This window comes from Ruditapes philippinarum, unplaced genomic scaffold (genome assembly GCF_026571515.1).
Source record: "Ruditapes philippinarum isolate M1 unplaced genomic scaffold, ASM2657151v2 ctg1843_1_1_1_1, whole genome shotgun sequence".
In the NCBI taxonomy this organism is placed as follows: domain Eukaryota; kingdom Metazoa; phylum Mollusca; class Bivalvia; order Venerida; family Veneridae; genus Ruditapes; species Ruditapes philippinarum.
Window position 1 is genome coordinate 166,604 of NW_026865464.1, and position 19,197 is coordinate 185,800.

General features: G+C 33.1%; 1 protein-coding gene across 1 annotated transcript; it reads right to left on the minus strand.

Moving 5' to 3' along the window:
* Positions 1 to 1,293: 1,293 nt before the first annotated feature.
* Positions 1,294 to 18,054, minus strand: LOC132729129 (WD repeat-containing protein 91-like). The gene is made up of 14 exons (XM_060714869.1): positions 17,915 to 18,054; positions 17,058 to 17,322; positions 15,477 to 15,599; positions 14,632 to 14,714; positions 13,103 to 13,215; positions 11,994 to 12,189; positions 11,346 to 11,483; positions 10,021 to 10,222; positions 6,048 to 6,171; positions 5,366 to 5,525; positions 4,461 to 4,569; positions 3,376 to 3,488; positions 2,666 to 2,857; positions 1,294 to 2,059 (listed from the first exon to the last, which is right to left on the minus strand). The coding sequence occupies exons 1-14, from the start codon at positions 18,035 to 18,037 to the stop codon at positions 1,898 to 1,900; spliced, it is 2,103 nt and encodes a 700-aa protein (XP_060570852.1). The 5' UTR covers positions 18,038 to 18,054; the 3' UTR covers positions 1,294 to 1,897.
* Positions 18,055 to 19,197: the final 1,143 nt, after the last annotated feature.

The following is a 19,197-nucleotide window of genomic DNA, read 5'->3' on the forward strand; positions in this document are numbered from 1 at the left end:
ATAACCGAAACTGTGTATTGCCGAGTAATAATTTCTAAAAATTTCAACACCTGCTCCCAGGTGATTTTTTTCCAAAGATGATAATTGTTCTGGAATTAAAGTGCCTAGGCCTATATCTAGCTACATGTACATGTACCTGGTCCGATTTGATTAAAAAAAGCCTAAAAACATCAAAATAATCTCAACACAATGTTCATATTTACTATGGAAACAACAATATCATCACGCAGGAGGCACGCAGGAGTTTTACTTTCACTTTCTTATTGTATTTTTACAACATACACTAAATCAATTATTAAAACATTATTAAACTTATGTTTGATATTCATAAATAATCTTATAAATATGGATTTCTGAGGCATAATATGTGCCTTGACACTAAATTTGTACACTTAACTTTTTTTTTAAAGTCAACATAAATCCCCAAGGTGTGTTGCTTTAAATCTCTTTGAAATTGGTATTTTGAATTAAACCCTGTTACTGTGGCATAAGGAAACAAATTGTTTCCAAAATACAAATGAGCCGTGTCATGACAAAACCAACATAGTGCGTTTGCGACCAGCATGGATCCAGACCAGCCTGCGCATCCGCGCAGTCTGATCATGATCCATGCTATTCGCTTACAAGCCCAATAACAAGTAGAGAAACTGATAGCGAACAGCATGGAGATGCAAAGGCTGGTCTGGATCCATGCTGGTTGCAAACCCATTATGTTGGTTTTGTCATGACACGGCTCATTAATGTAGAGCTTAAGAGTCAGACTGCCTTCATCTAAATGATTCTATCATACTTTGGCACAAGTTATCTGGTAATTGCAGTCACCAGTGACAACAAGTGTAGGTGATAGGAACAGGATGATCCGTGATTTTTTTTTTTCAATTTTCTTAAAACAACCTGTGCTTTTCTGAAGGGAAAAATATAGCGTGATAAATCAGAAAAGGGAAAAATCAAATTCTACAACTGTAAATGGAATTTATCCACTCATTTTATAAAATTTCAATTCAATTCAATTCAACATTCTGAGTACATAGAAGAGGCTGTCTATAGGGACAGCTTTCTGTCTTCTAGCTGATATACGTCAGCTGCTGTTAAGTCATGGTTCTGGTGAAAAATGTGCACATGGCGTTTTAGGGGAAAATATATCCATTTTGTGCTAGGGGAAACAGCCTTTATTTGGATGTAAAATAAAGGAAAAAAAATCACTGTTAAATGATAGTCTACTTTAATGTTAATATTTTTAGAGGTTACTTTATTAGAACCAATTACAAATGTATACTCATAAATATATATAACACGTTCTTCTATAGTATTTATGCATTTTATTAAAGTAAATCACAAAATCAAATAACATAACAACATACATTTATTGCACACATCCCTTTAACTGTCTAGGTAGAGATATACAATTTAATAGTTTTTAACTATACAATAATGTATTATATTCATCAATTGAATCTACAAGTAAAATTTCCTTCAATAAATGGTAGATATCATAATAATTATACTTTAACAAAAACTATCTTTATAGTTTGTCAAAGAATGATATAAAACGCAAAATAAATTTTTTATTCTTGAAAACTGATGTACATGTAGGTGTATTAAGAAAAGTTATCTTTTTGCAAACTACATTTCTTTGCATCAACTTACATTAGATTTAAGTAAATAAATGTAATCTTGTAGAAATGAAAAACAAACAATTGAAAGAGAATATTTACATTCATTTTACAATGTAACTATAACACTTGACACAAATGATCTTTAAGTAATAAATATATCTGATGTATATGTGTATATATTTTGGGCAACTGCTGAATAAGTAAATCGTCTCCAATTAACTTAGTTCAAAATATGTCTATACAAAGATTGGCATTTTCATCCTTGTCTTTTATTTAACATGTCACTGTGACAACAGTGTTGAAACTATAATTTTTCCATCTAGGTAACCAGTCAAACAAATTTTTGTGTCAATATTAGGTGACCAGTCTACCGTTGTTATCAAGGATGACCTATGACCTCTCAAATCCATCATGTACAATAGTCCTGGATCCTCCTTGATTAGCTGAAAAATAAGGTAAAATACAGTCAAACTGTAAATTAAACAGGGCAAAGCCACCTTAAAGTGCATTTTCTAGTTATTTTTATAAAGGGAAATAGGCACATTTACATCTGAAAAAGAAAATTTATGCTAGAATTATGTTTCTTGTTATTGTTTCTTTGTTATTGATTTATACTGGTAACCCAAAAGTCCAGTGTAACATTTAAAACAATTATTTGCCAGAGATAATGGGCCTTGGGCAATGACCTACATGTACAATTATGATCCAAATGAAAACTTGTGTGAAGTGAATACCTTCAGTTATTTATACTTATTAATATAGAATGGATTTAAATCAATACAGTGTTGGAGCAGTACCTCTACACACTTACAGAAATCATGATCACAAAATAGACAAACATCATTGCATTCCGTAATACCGTATTTAGGTGGTGCTCCAATCCTTTTTTTAGTCTCACTCATATGGAATATAAAGATGCATGCAACAGCTTATATTATTTAACCAAAGTTGGTATGATAAATCAATTATAGTTAGTTATAGTATTTCTTAAATACTCTAGCTAAATATCTAAATTCTGTGCTAAAAAAAGAACTGCTCAGACATCGTACCCTGTATATTTCAGCACTTGTATCGTTGCAGCTCATTAAATAATGTCCATCAGAATCCAAGGCCAACAGTTTACCAACAGGGACTTCCTTTGTGTTACCAGACTCAAGCTGGGAGAAGTTTGGTACTGCCCCCTGGTGGAGTGGTAAATCCCGCAGTTTTAAACCAGTCTTGTGCATACTCCATTCACTCATCTAGAACAAGAAGAAACGTCACAATTCAGCCTATTATTTTCACATGCCTACTATTCTTTAAAGTATTTTTTTTAAACCATCACTTCTCCAAATTTAGCTTTACTTGTTATGTGTAATGCTTTATTTTTGTAAGGACTTAAATAAGCATGTCCGATTATATGCTAGAAATCTGCTAAATAGGTATTTTGTAAAGAAGAAAGAAACCTACAGCAAAAACTTTCTGTACCTGCCTTAATAAGTATGGATGGATTTTATGCTAAATATATGTAAAATTTGCCACTATTTATATAACTATTATGTTGAAATATTCACTTCACTAATAGTATTTGCAGACACATAAAACCTAGCATCTGAACATTTAAAAATTATAAACAATTTTGCAATGGCATAATTAAAATCAACAGTTTAACACAAAACACACAAGATACTGTCTAAGTTAATAGATCAATGTTATGCTGAATCATTAGATCATCAGCATATATTTTGCATATTGTACATGTATATATACACAATCGTACCTTTCCGTCATTACCAAGACTGTAACAGGAATTATAGTCGGCCGAGTACTGGATGTTTCTAATGTCACTGTGGTGTGCCTGCCACTGTGATATACATTTCTCCTGGCTTACATCTGTAATACAATATACACAAAATACCATGTGATATGAGCTGCGTCACGAAGAAACCAACATAGTGCGCTTGCAACCAGCATGGATTCAGACCAGCCTGGGCATCCGCGCAGTCTGATCAGGATCCATGCTGTTTGCTTACCAACCCTATTACAAGTGGAGAAACTGATAGCGAACAGCATGGATCCTGATCAGACTGCGCATATGCGCAGGCTGGTCTGGATCCATGCTGGTCGCAAACGCACTAAGTAGGTTTTGTCGTGAAGCCGCTCATATATACTTAATTGTTTATTATTTTGGATTAAATCAATCAGATAAGCTATATATTTACTTGGTTTACTACTTCTCACGATTTAACAAGTTTTTCTTTATTATTAATATTAATTGGTTTTTAGCTTCATCAACAATATGAAAATCAATTTCCAGTTTCATTGGCAGAGGAAGACCTCAAGTGATCCATTGTACATTATTAATTCAGCGCAATGCCCACATAGAACTACATACCTTCCAGATATTTTTCAGAGGTCAGTTACATGAATATCAACTAAGATGGCCAAAGGAATAAGGGACTAAATGTTAAGTTCTTTTCTTGTCTTTTTTTCTCTCTATTTCAACAAAGTGTAAATCTTTTGTTCATATATACAGACTAACAGAAAAAAGGGTACAGATAAAGTTAAATTTGTACATACAATGTATATGTAGAAAAATATAAAGGGGGGGGGGGGGGGAGTCCAACATTCTGATACAACAAAGTAATAATAACACCCCTAAAGCCATGTATACACAAAGGCTCTTTCACACATCTAGTACAGCACTTTGCTTACAAGTTGGAAATTATTCAACCAAATTAAAATTATGCATTTTTAATTCCAAATTAAATTTCTATTTAACTCTGTATAATTTCTATGATATTTTATTTCAGGACATGACTTTGAGGTAATATAGAGGAATGTTCATGTAGAATTCAAGCTTACCAAAAAGTCTGATCATCCCGTCGGCTCCTCCTGTTATAAGTAACTGACCATTATGGTTGAACGAACAACTGTTTATACATGCTGAACCCGGTTCAAGAGGAAGTGTTTTCTGAAAAATCATAACATTGGTTGATTGTTTGTTTGTTTTTATTTTTACGCCTTTTCCCAACAGTATTTCACTCATATAGGCGGGTAGTTTCCTAACCATCGTTCCTGGAGAGTTACACCAGTACTAGACTACCTTCCTCCGCGCTAAACTACCAAAGCATCTCCCGGGGATCAAACCCATGCCAGAGAGGTAACTGGTTGAAAACAAATAAATATAACAGACCTACAATACTAATGCATGTAATATTATTCTTGAAAAGGTGAGCAAAGGTCTAGCCAGTTGTGTTTAAAGCCTGCCTATAAACCCAGTAATAATAGGTTTTAGACCAACTATGGTTATGACAATATCTCTATATCATACAGAGCCCACCATTCTCTGACTAATTGAGCTAAAAATTTATTATAATTATTTTTGTTCATTTTCTTGCTTTTTTTCTTCCAAAAAGTATAGGTTTTACTTATTCTTTAAACATGAAATGGAAAATATGAATCCATGATTTACATTCTTTTCATCAGCCTTAATTAGTTTATGCTAAATGAATTTTAGTTTGATTGTGTTGGAAGCTTAAAGCTTATTGAAACACTCTAAAATCTATTCCTGGAACCTACCAGTACTAAGCAATGAGTGTAAAGTTTCTTGTTTACAAAAAACAACAGCTTGCCTCTCAAGGGATTTGAACTCATGCAGTCAGCAATCCTTAGATTACTAGTCAGATGTGTTAACCAGTTAGCCACATCCCTACTAAATACTTTGTAAATGAACAACTTCAGCTCTGGCAGAAAGTGGAATAACTTACATCAGTTTTCATTGTTTTAAGATCCCATACAGTAAGTTTACCAGCCCTGGAATCATGACTTGGCCCTATATCAGAGCTGAAAGAGGACGATCTCGGATGTCCAGAAGTTGCTGAACATACAAACATCGGAGATGCTGGGTTAGAACACAATGTCACTATTCTGTAAGGAGGACAAAACTGATGTATTATCATGTATAATAAACTGAACAAATGTTACTGCATAACACTTGGAGTACAGAATATTATGTCAAGAAGTACTGTCAGTACAGATTAATCACATACATTGACAGTTTAAGGCATTTATTAAATGCATCCAACCTAAAACATTGATGAAGTTCTGGCTTATTTTTGTTTAAAAATTGCCAACATATCACATTAATGAGTTCAACAAGAAAATTTAAGTTCAACTAGAATGTGTTCATAGAACATGAATGCCCCCATATTTCAGTTATGTCAGTCTATGGACAATCAGAATGACATCTGGATGGATAGACAAGAGCAAATTTATATGCCAGTAATAGGGGAAAAATTTAATTCCACAGTTCAAGACATTGAATTTGCAAATGGTTCACTAATCACCTAATCTTACAATCACATCTTTAAAACATGACATCTGTTCAAGTAAAAACAATAAGTAAACACTTTACACAGATATGATACATAGATATGAAGAAAGTCTTACCTTGGATAGCTAGCATCAGCCGTTGCTTCATAAAATGATTTCATTTCCTTCACATCAAACAAGCGTATGTTCCCAGATCTGTTGCCCAGCAATAACTTGTAAAATAAAACAAACCATATTAATCCTTTGAGCACAAGGTGGAATTATGACACACTTACACCTGTCAAAATTCTGTGACGATACTGCTGAAATCTAATATTTGATGCAGATATCCCTGAATCTACTCGTGATTCCAAGGCATAAAGAATTTTTCAAATTTCAAACTCAAATCTAAGGAATATGATTGGTCAAAAAACAGCACCAATTAACCAATTGCAATCGTAATATTCCAGACTTTGCTCAGAAAAAGATTTATAACCTCAAGGCCAAAACAGTCCCAAAATATATAAATTTTGAAAATTCCATTATACAAATTTAGCATGTTAATATTCATTAGTCTCAAAGAATATCATGTTAACTAATCAAATGTTCAGGAAAATGAATCTAAGACAATAATTAATTTATGATAAATGTACTTAAGTTGAGAAAAATCATTAAAAAAAAGATCCTTCAAGCTGCACGCCTCCAGATGAGCAAACAAAATTCAAGAAAATCAATATTGAGAAAAATGTACTAACATTTTAAGAAAGGTAAAAACAGTCAAGATCAAAGTTAAATTTTACATGTTATATGCAGTTTAACACTGATTTTGCAGTATCTTATCACCATATTTCTACTGCCCTACTAATGCAGTAAGTGCTGTTTTTGCATATGCTGACCACTTTTTGGTAATTTATTTGGATTGTAAGTGCTGACTGCAATATGTAAATATTTTGTTTGTTCACCATACAATATTTTACTTTAAAATACATTTCCAATATTTTCATGAATATTAACATAAATCTTGAGGTGTGCTGCTTTAACATTCAAGTTATTATTGTTGAAATAAACTATTCCATCATTGCTAAGGTTTATAACAGTTTGTAAGACTTACCCGTTGTTGACATAAAAATTAATGCTTACCTTGGCCCGGGTTGGCCCGGCCCCTTAGTGCAGGAATGCTTTTAGAAAATAACTTTTAGTTTTGTAACTGCCCTTTGGGGTTAGACCCTTTCTCTGGAAAAATTCTTGTTTTATAATTTGTCTTCAATGGTTTATTCAATAAATTCATAACATACCCTCTGTTTTTGGGCATTTTTAGGGGTCAAAAAAAACCCAAACTTGGGTTTTAAACATGGTCCAGCCCGCCTTTGCACACGCGCAGTTGATTTAGGGCCCCTGCTGTTGGTTTTAAAAACCTATAAAAAAGTAGAGAAACTGATAGCGAAAAGCAAAGGATCCTGGTCGGGTTGCGCGGAAAAGCGCAGGCTGGTCTGGATCCATGCTTTTTTGAAAAGCACTATGTTTTTTTTTTGTATGAGGGCTTTAATTTTGGGTTTTTTTAGAGAATTCACAGCTGAGTATTTCGGCTGGTATAAAAAAATCTGTCGAAAAAAACCTTCTTTATCATTTGCAATTTGTCCCCTAAATCAAGAATTTACAAGTGGGTTTGAAAAAGGGGACAATTTATACATTTAAAAAAAATGGTTTCGTACAAATAAATTTTTGAAATTTTCCCCGTTCCCGAAGTGTCCCCAAATTTAAAAGTTTAGTGTCTGAAAGTTTTAATTTAAATTTAAAAAAAATAATTTTTGGGAAAAAAAGGAGGCAAATTTTTAAATTTTTTTTCAAGGGAGATCTCAAGGCAATTTTTTTTTTTTCCTTTTAAAATGGAAAAAAAATATTGAAAAATTTAAAAAATTATATGGTTTCATAATAAAGTCACTTGATACGCCCTCAACATCCCCACTTGAAAATACTTTCCAATGTTACTAAATCTGGGAATTGATAGGGGCCCCATGTCTGAATACCATTTCCCGAAGATACAAAACCCTGTACATGTTTTTCCCAGCTGCCCCAATACTAGACAATAAAAATGCAAAGGAAATAGGCCAAAAGCCCCGATAAAAATTTTGAAAATAAAAAAAAACAAAAAACATCAAAATCTGCCAAATGACCCCTGTACTGGTTTCTTTTGAATCATTAAAAAAAATGTATGTCAATTTTTTTTTTCATTGACTTTTAATTTTTTTTCAAAAATTTTTAACAAACACTAACTTTTGGGTTTAAATTTTCTACTAAATTTTTTAAACAAAAATTATACCATAAAATAACTTTTTATTTTTTTTTACGGTTTTTATGTAAAAACCACTAACAGAGGTATGGAAAAGTTTTTGTTGTTAAATGGGAAAAACAAAAAAAACATTTTGGGTGCAAGTAGGTTTTTTTTATGAGAAACATTTTAAATTTTTAACTGTGCTGTCTGGGCTTGATGCATGGGGAGAATCTTTGAGCCCTGTCCGACAAAACCAACACATGTAAAGGTTTGGAAGCATGGGTCCCGACACCCTGTGCATCGCGCATTCTGATCGGATCCTGTGTTCGCTATCAGTTTCTTTTACTTGTTTTAGACTTTTTTTTAAACGAAAGCTGGGGTCCCGATTTAGACTGCGTGGGTTTCGGGAGGTGGTTTTGGATCCCTGGGGTTTTCAAAAAGCACTATGTTTTGGGTTTTTTATGGCACCGGGGCCCCATTTGTCAATGGTAGGTTGTGAGTAAAAAAATGTCAGGATTTTTTTTCCGGGGTTTTGGGGGAAAATGAACCCTAAAAAATGGAATTTAAAAGTCAGCAAAAGTTTTATTTAAGATTGGGAAAAATCATGAATAAAATTTTGTAGTGATTAAATGACTGAAAACAATCACTGTCTAGAATGGCATCTTCAAACATTTCAGCACCATTACAGTGAAGAAGCCTTTATTTTCAAAGATTTTAGAATTTTTTATTCAATATCTTTATTTTGTAACTTTCAATTGGGAATTTTTTCCTGTGGTTTGGGAAAATAATATACTATTTTCAATTGGGAATAATGACCGAATATCGGCTATAAAATATTAAATAAGCCAAAAAAATCCCTGAATGTAGTAACATATTTAGAGAGATTTTGATGAAAACTACTATAGTCTTACCTGACTTAACAACAGAAAAGGTTTCTCATGAACTGAAAGACATAAAAAAAAACACATTAAATCATTGTAATAATTTGTAGTAATTATTAAACTCTTTAATTATTTTCTTTTGTTTAATAGAGGCCAATGGCCCCTTACTCTATTGTTACGGAATGAACTCTATATAATAGAGGGCCAATGGCCCCTTACTCTATTGTTACGGAATGAACTCTATAGTTCTCTTTTGTTCTGTTTACAGTTAGATGGCCCCCTATCCCTATTAGGTAGTGCAGACAGACAGATAACAGAGAAGTGATTTATGTCGCCACTACACCTTAGAGGCTACACACAAAAAAAAATCATTTCTGAATAAAAGATCACAAAAAAGAACTTTATCTCAACAGGTTGAAAATACTGTTTTCTATAATATCAACTACATTATAAAATTATCTGCTTTTCTCAGAAGCTTAAGAAAGCTTGAATGAATACTTTTGGATATATGGAAAGACTTGCAAACAATCAAATATGGGAAAACTTCAATACTTAATTTTTAGGGGTCATTTGTGTTATTTACATTAAACGTTTTGAACTAGATAAAAATACAAATGCATAATGGTATATATCAATATTGACAAAGTAGTATAGTAGTATCATACTTGATTCGGGGTGTCCGTGGCCGAGTGGTTAAGGTCGTTGACTTCAAACCACTTGCCCCTCACCGCTGTGGGTTCGAATCCCGACAGGGACTTTGGATTCTTTCATGTGAGGAAGCTATCCAGCTAGTTTACAGAATGTTGGTGGATCTACTCAGTAGCCCGTTCGTGCCTGAAATAATGCACGGAGGGGCACCGGAGGTCTTCCTCCACCAGTAAAGCTGGAATGTCGCCATATGACCTATGCTGTGATGGTGTGATGTAAAATCCCAATCAAACAAACAAACAAATCATACTTGTTTCTAATGTTTTTGTCTCTGTGCTGGATGTGGCAGGTTGTTCCGGCTCAGTAACAGAGGATGTGAGTGGAAATGTTTGCATCTCCTCTGCCTTGCTGGGCCCACCAGTTCCCAACATTGTTGCTAAGGTAGCTGTTGCTAAGGGAGATACAGTCTCCATGGAATCACTTGTTCCAGATGTGCCAGAATACATACTGGACTATAAAAAAGATATTGTGAACAGAAATGAAAATAACCTTACAGCAAAAATATCAAAAATATACCTCATAGCTTTGGTTTGAACAAATGTAAGGGCAAGTAACCTTTGATAAGTTGGTTAGGCCTCACTGTTGCATTTTACAGTAAACTCTTAACAGTTCATAGTGATAAAAGGTTTTGCATTATCATATCTATATGGAACAACTCATCTTTCAAAATTGTATAAAGTTCAAAATATAAATTCTTTCAAAACTGTACAAAATTGAAAATATAAATTGTGTATTTTGCAATACATAGAGGATATTCAAGTTTTTTCTATAAATACATGATTTATTTTCATCGAGTGGTATGAAAATAAATATTTCATGAGTGGCGGTAGCCACGAGTGAAATATGGTAATTTTCATGCCACAAGATGAAAATAAATCATGTATTTATAGAAAAAACTTGAATTTTCTGTTTATTATATACATTTTTCTCTTTCTGGACATTAAAATTTGCAAGACTTTCCCTTAAATTTTGAGTACTGGCAGAATTTAAAAGAAAGTAGTCCGGCAAGACACCAGTGAAAATACGGAAAATATGTTTCACTGCAGTGAAAAATAAATTTTTACAATGAAAATACCGAAAATGAAAATACGCATTTTATTTCATCAATATTTCTCAATATTTCATTTCAATGTATATAATAAAACACAATATTAAAATATAGCAATTTTTGTGATAGATGTCTTAAAAATATATGCTTCTTCAAAGTATATGAACCCTTATCCTGCTTACTGTGAATGAATTTACCTATGCAACTATCAACTAGCATGCTTATATGCCATTTAATCATGGTCTGCACTGTTTGCTAGTCAGTCGGTACTTATTTTGAAATTTCCCCTTAATATGATGAATATCTTTGTCAAGATTTAAAAAATGGACAAGTCCATTAAAGGAATTTATCAGATTAAGTGTTAATTTTATATATCAATGCAAAGATTCCACATGAATTTGGATCATCTATTAATATATTGAAGTTTGTGACCACATAAGTTTGTATTACCATGTAAAAAGACTTTTACAGATTACTATGTACATGTACATAAACTAGTGGTGAAAACTTGTATCACACAAACATACCTTTGTTTCTAGAACACTCTTGCTTACAGTTCTTCTAGTCCCCCTCGGTGAATATTTCGGTGTCAACGTATCCACACCGGATTCAGATAATGACCGGTTATAACCGGTACTGACGTCTTGTTTTACTTCTGGTGGCTTCTGTAAAACATTAAGCATCTGTTTATAATTCATTGCCTTTTCTGATTACATACAATGTAAGTTTTTCAGTGTTACACATGTCACGGTATGAACTGTTCACTAATCAAGGGAAAAAAAGTAACAAATGGCCTGATAACTCAGTCAGTAGAACCACAGTACAGTATTACGAAGGCTCTATGTTCGAGTCTCAGTCAAGCTGCACATTTTTCTGTCAATTTACCATAATCTGCTGACATTAGGTGCTGGAGTTGCTGATATACTGTACATATATTTTGAAACTGCTTGTTCTCTTAAACAAATGATTTAAACCTCAAAATTCAAGCAGTGACATTAAGATGCATGTACTTTGCCTATAGTCCAACTTATTGCAATATGCGTTGAGATATTCTGCTATTTTGTGTATGGGCAATATCTCCCACTCCAAGCACAAGTCAGATTCTGACAAAGAAAAAAATATCTTAGTTCTAGCTGAAGTTGGCACATCACAATCATGTTAAAGTCATAAGATACCTGTACCTTTTCTTCTTTCACCTTTGTGCTCGCTTCAAACAGTTCCTTCCTCTTCTGTTTTGCATCTTCAATCTTCTTCATCTTCTGATTGGCTGGTGACATTTCTACTGTATTGTGATTGGTTGAAGTATCTGTCACATGACCAACTGCTGCTGGTTCCAGGCTCTGTACCTTATTTCCTTTCACTGGTGGTTTCCTTTGTTTGTATAACTGGCAAGAGTTGTTCCTTTGCTAGATTAAAATTTTTTGTTCCCCTCGGGCTTTTGTTTGGGGTATTTTTTTTTTGGACTGGTAAAGATTTTTCATTCTTTTCCCAAAATTTGGGTGGGGATATGAAAAAGGGAACTTCTTCGGGGTTTGGGGGTTTGTCTCGGGTGCTGTATTTTTAAACAAAAAAAATATGCTTCTTATTTTTACAAATAAAATATCGTCGTACATTATTTTCCCTGGAAAACCTTCATTTTTTTGTGTAATTTAATTTTCCAAATACCCCACTGGGATTATTTACATGCAACTGTTAATGCAAGTGTACCATGTGACTAAGAAATTTGTACTGTAACAGGATAATGGTATTTTTAACAGTATAAAATCTGGTAACATGGTTTATTTTCTATAGAAAATAAAATCATAAAAAAAACATCAGAGTTATTACTCGAGGGTAATAAAATAAATAACACATGGGTTTGTGAGTAACAGTCAAAATATCATCCCTCGTAAAAATACTGTTACCCTCAGCAAATGCCTTGGATAAGAGTATTTTCCTCGGGATGAAATTTTACTGTTACCCACAAACCCAGCATGGGTAAAACTAATGGAAACAACAGTCTGATATGCAAGAATAAATGAAGGATCCTGGCTGCCCATCTGATATATTTTGCATACCGGTACTTAGCTTTAATCAAATGACTGTTATAAGAGTGGCTAAACACATGACTAAGGATGGTTGATCAAACAAAATGAAGAAAAAAATCATATCAAAAGAATAGTTTAAAACTTCTGTTGAAACAAGCTTTAATACAAATATCTTTATTCCTTTTTATGTTTTTGGTTGGGATTTCAGTCAAACCAATACTGTAAAAACCATCTTGAACAATTGAAAAATAACTTACTCTCCGAGAGATGAGAAGTCATATACAAGATCCATGTGACTGCGGTCACTCAAATAACTTTCTCGATTTGTCATCTTTGATGTCAGGTCTGGTTTCTCCCCTAATGACTTTATCTATAAATGGATTAAAGAACATATCATGCGATGCTGTGCATTCTGAACTTTTTACTAAGCAAAACAATTTGAAATCGGTTTTTACAGCGAAACTGTTTTTTTAAAAACGGGTCTTATTAAAGTTTCCCGCCCCTGGTGTGGTTGGTGTGGGTGGGGAACAGGTGGGCAGTGTCCAATTTTTGTACAGAGCATATCTCCTACACACATGGAAGTGTTTCAATGAAACTTCATGGCAATGTTCACATATGAGAAGCTGTGTTGCGCACATGAACCAGGTCTCTTGGTCAAAGGTCTAGGTCACATTTAGAGTTACAGGCCATTGAAGAACCAAGACTTTTGTATGCTATAACCAGAATTGAAAATTTAAGATATTATAAACAAAATAGGTATAAGTAGTGTCTGCATACACAATTGATAGAGAGAATGTGAATTTTTTATCCAAATTTTTTCATCATTGATCAATGATGTACAATTTACATTCATTTATTTATATTATCTAATCTACATACAAAATGTAATTCTGAATATTCTATGCATATTTCACAACACCATACACATTTCTTAATTCCATTCATTACTATAATCATTTATTTTGAAGTTATACACATGCAAAATTTCTATTATCATTATTATTTATTAAATAGTGTCAATATGTATGTATACTTAACCTGTGGTACTCTGCCTCCATATACCAGGTATTCAAGTACATGTTTATTACAGAAAGCAATCAAAAGCAGTATAGTATGCAGATTCTTTCCAAAATTTTAATTCCTATTATCCTTCTAACCTCACATCATTACAAGAAAATCTTAGCCATGCAGTTTTAAAAGTTCAATTGTCTATTACTAATAGTGTTGTACTACAACAATCAGAACGTTCCCGGCTATTATCTATAATAACCTCGGAAACAATACAGAGTGAAAGTAGTTTTACCATGTGGTTTCAGATGTAAACATAAAGAGAGAGTGTAATAACAAATGTATATATTTAACATCAAAAAGAAAAGTAAGTCTGTTTCGGTACAAATATGATTGAAAATATGTCTGACAACCATTTTTAATTTAAATATGCCCACAGATGTACAATTTGAAACAAATCAGACTAATTGTCAACAGGTTGACAGTTTTACTTTCAGTTTCTACAACCATAATAATAAACATACAAATATTGTATTGTTTGCTTTTGTATCTATAGATTCACTTATTTAAGGTGGGCATTTACTTGATATATTGGAAATAAACTTGTCAACAAGTCCCAGCATTAAATCATTATTTGTTTACATGTTTAGTTTCTTAGCATAGGTTAAACCCAAATACCGTATCCGTTCTGTGTATTCATACTATTGTGTGTGAGGTCCTTATCCGAAGACTGATGGGAAAGTGCCTAAAAGTTGCGATTGGTACTACAATTGTTTACCTGTACTTTCAGTTTGTCATTTTCATCCTGCAGGTCTCTAATCTGTCTATATTCAGCTTCAAAACTAAGCAATACTGGACCTGGTGCAATACTGTTAAGGAAATCTAAACACTACCCCATTTCATATCAAATAAAATAGAGCTTTACATCTACTATTACTTTATGTATTAGTTGTGACATACAATGTAACATTTTAACTCGTGCTAAATTCTGACTAGTCAGGCTTTATATTTGAAAAATCCATTAACCTATTGGTAACAGATTCTACACAAGAAACCAGTGCAGATTGCAGACCAAGATCTGCCAGTACATATGTGTCTTCTGATCATGGTCTGGGGCGTCCATGGCCGAGTGGTTAAGGTCGTTGACTTCAAACCACTTGCCCCTCACGGCTGTGGGTTCAAATCCCTACTGGAACTCTGTATTCTAATCTTTCATGTGAAGAAGCTATCCAGCTAGCTTACAGAATGTAGGTGATTCTACTCAGTACCTATTTTGAATTTTTCCCAATAAAATGATGAATGGCTTTGCCATGAAATGAAAGATGGACATGTCCGTTTAAAATATTTAGGATGGTAAAGGCTAAAAGGTTTCAATGTCAACTGCAAACAGAAAAGGGTACATATTACTTGTATGCAGGCTGCCCTGGATCTAAACATAGTAGACATAATAAATTATGCCTGTCCTTAATATGACTAGAACTCAACATGTAAATACTATATATTACACAATTACACATTCAATTTTAATAATGCTTAAATAAAGTCAAGTTTGAAATATAACGCAGCTGAATACTTTACTCAATTAGAATTGATTTGAATTAACAACAAACTTTAAAAGGATATGCATAGCTTGCAGAATCACACTTAGAAAGTTGTGAAGTGAAAGGAAGAATGTCTCCTGCCACTGCACAGTAAAATACATTGTAAAATGACTGTTCTCCCGTGGGTTCCTTACAAATGGAAAAGCTGAAATTACAAATAAATCTTGGTTACATGCTAGCCATATCGAAAGTTTATGTTGCATTTAAAAGAAATGTAGCTAATGCTCTGAAATAACAAGACTGCATTTGAGAAAAATGCTATGCCACCGCATGGTTCAAATTTCATAGCTGTACATCAAAGGACAAGAAAGTAGGTCAAATCATCAAAATCTAGGTCAAAGTTCAATTTTACAACTAAAACTGTGTACATGGTCAAAATGTCATACAATGTAGCTGTACATCAAAGGACAAGAAAGTATCTATGTACATAATGAAAATCAATGACCCCCGGGGCAGAACCAATTTTGACCCCAGGGCTATAATTTGAACAATCTTGCTAGAGGTTCACTACACAATGTTTCATGCAAAATATCTTAACTCTTTCCTTTGTAAATTTAGAGAAGATGATTTTTTAAGTTTTAACTATATACATATAAGATAAACCTATGGCTCCCGGGGGCGGGGCTAATTTTGACACAAGAGGCAAAATTTGAACAACTTTGGTAGAGTACCTTTAGATGATATTATTTAACAAATATTAAAGCTCTAAGCCTTTTACCTTCAGACAATAAGATTTTTTTATTTTTTACTATATGTATATATTGAAATCAATGACCCACAGGGCGGGGGCAATTTTGACCCCAGGGCTATAATTTGAACAATCTTGCTAGAGGTTTACAACACAATGTTTCATGCAAAATATCTAACCTCTAGCATTTGTCAATTGCTGGAAGAATTTTTTTTTAATTTTTACTATATACATATAAGGAAAACCAGTGACCCCTGGGGTGGGGCCATTTTTGACCCCAGGGCTATGATTTGAACAATTTGGGTAGAGGTCTACCAGACAATGCCACAAAATATATAAGCTCTAGGCCTTTTGGGTCTTTTAAGTTTTTACTATATGTACATATCGCGAAAATCAATGACCCCGGTGCGGGGCCGATTTTGACCCAAGGGCTATAACTTGAACAATCTTGGTAAGGGTCTACCAGATGATGCCTTATGCAAAATATCTAAGCTCTAGGTCTTTTGGGTCTTTACAAGAAGATTTTTTTAATTTATTCTTATAATTCCTTTTGGTTGCCATTTCAACCAGATTTCTGCATGGAATGAAATTCTTTGAACAACTTTGGAAGCCCTTCACCCAAGGAACAATCCTGCCAAGTTAGGTTGAAATTGGACTAGTGGTTTTTCACAAGAAGATTTTTTAAGTTCACTATATATATAACACACACAAACACACACACACATACACACAGATGAATCGCTATATGCCACCGCATAGCAGATGCTGCGGTGGCATAAAAACATCAGACAACTATACTAGTCTACAGAGCTGGTTTATGATATATGATAGTTCAACTAATAACCCTGCAAAAAACCTTACAAATTGAAATTTTAAAAAAATGTAGCAACTAGGGAGATTTGAAACTCATCTTACCAAACCATTCCTTAAATTCCACCTGTGATTGTAAAATTTCTGTCATCCTATCGAAGAACTCTAGTATTTTATCCTGTTTGTTGTTTTGCGACGCATTTACAAGGTAGTATTTAAGTAATCCCACCTCCAACTTCCGTACACTGCTCATATACCTCTGCTCTAGGCGAGCAAATAATCGGCTGTTTAGGAAGTTCCAATAATCCCTCAGGTTTGGCAAGTCATAACTTGAGACATAATTCTGTAGCTGCTCCACTATCTTATCTACCTGAATTTAGAAGAAAGTTACATGAATACAGGATATTGAATGAGTGTAAATTCAATACTGAATTTATTGAAAAAGTTGATTAAAGTTATATTATGGGAGCATGGGAGCCACTGGGCAGATATTTCAAAATCCAAATATATAGAAGCAGCAAATGCACCTTTCAATAAAGACAAAAAATTAAGAACATCAATGTTCTATCCATTCAATATTCTGTTGGGTCAGTCCTTTGGTATGTCAATCTTTCAACTTGTACACAACATGGACCTTGAACAGTGTCCATATAATTACAGCAATACTGTAATTATATGGACACTGTCTGTCGATCTTTCATTCTTTGTAACATTTTTGGTTATTGATTAACTTAGTATTCTTTAAATATTAAATTATTCTAAGAGATATGTTTTTACCAAAGAAAAAGTTAACTTTCAACACCTGATAGTGTAAAAGCACCTTGTGTTGTGTTAATATTTTATGTCTAAAAAAAAAGAATGCAGAATGAAAACATTTAGTGGTGTTCAACTTACAAATATATCCGAAAGCTTCAAGAAACAAAGTGTTTCCTTAAAAAAAAGCATGGCAAATTTTTTCTTACCCTGAATCCTTTTTCCTTTTCATTTCTCAATTCAATTTCAAGTGTTTTAAGAGTAGTCGACAAGCCTCTATATATTAAATAATCTTTAACAAATTCGTCTACCCTCCCAACAGCAGTCGCCATTTTGAACAGGAATTCAAGAGCCTAAAATCGATACTGTACTGTAGCGCTACTACGGAGACTTACCATAATTTACAGTATCTTATTTATGTCTCAGATAGAGCAAATTACACAATATCGTCACCAACAACCGTTCACTGTATACAAAGTTGAGTTTGAGAAAAGAATACTGTAAACAGACATTTTAGCAGAGGTATGATTAGGCAACTTCCTAGCTGGTAGTTAAGTTATCACTTGTGTTTGCTAAACTTAAAACTTGTAGCAAGTAAAACTTGTTAACCAGATAACAAAATACAGTAAAATAAAACATTTTCTGAAAGCTTATACATTTGTCTTTGGCTGCAGGTAAAAATATTTACAGTTCCCATCTAAATAAATTGATACATCAATTTTTAAGAGAACTACAAAAATGTTCTTATTAACTTTTGTTTGTATATGACGAAAAACTGACTGAATATGTAAATCTATGTTTTGCTACGTTAAAGACATAGATAGAAAACTATCAATATTTAAACATGTACTAATAGATAAAATGTTTAACATTCAAGTGGTGTACTGTATACTATAAAAGTACCAAATAATACAAATTTATATACATGTACATCCATCCATTAAGTTTAACTAGCTACAACATGCCTATTTTATAGTCAGTGGAGAATATAGGAGCTGCTTGTCTCTGTTATCTTCATCTTTGATTTAAAAAAATTCATTTTGCGTCCTTCAAAGTCTCTAATTATCCTGATATCAGATAATGTTCATTTTCAGGTTTTAACTTTCTCTCACACTACTTACTTAAATTTAGAGGTGTACTATTCCTGCATATAATACTAACGGGATGGATTGGCAGTTGTGTAGGTGTAAAGTGGTTCTTAGTGATTTATATGTAATAGTGATCAGGTTCTAATCGAGAATCAATGCTTTACACGGAGACCAAACGACCACAAATTATAACTGGAGTAAATTCTCAGGGCTCAGTAGATTTATATTATAAAGTGTCTCTATATAAAGATGATGGACTAAACAACAACAACTAGTAAATTCAATTTCAATAAATGCTTTTAATATATGAAAAGCCCTTACAAATTTAATGAGTATACTAATCGAATTATATTTAGTTATATATTAAGAATAACTATATTTATTAGTAAATTAAGATTATGTTT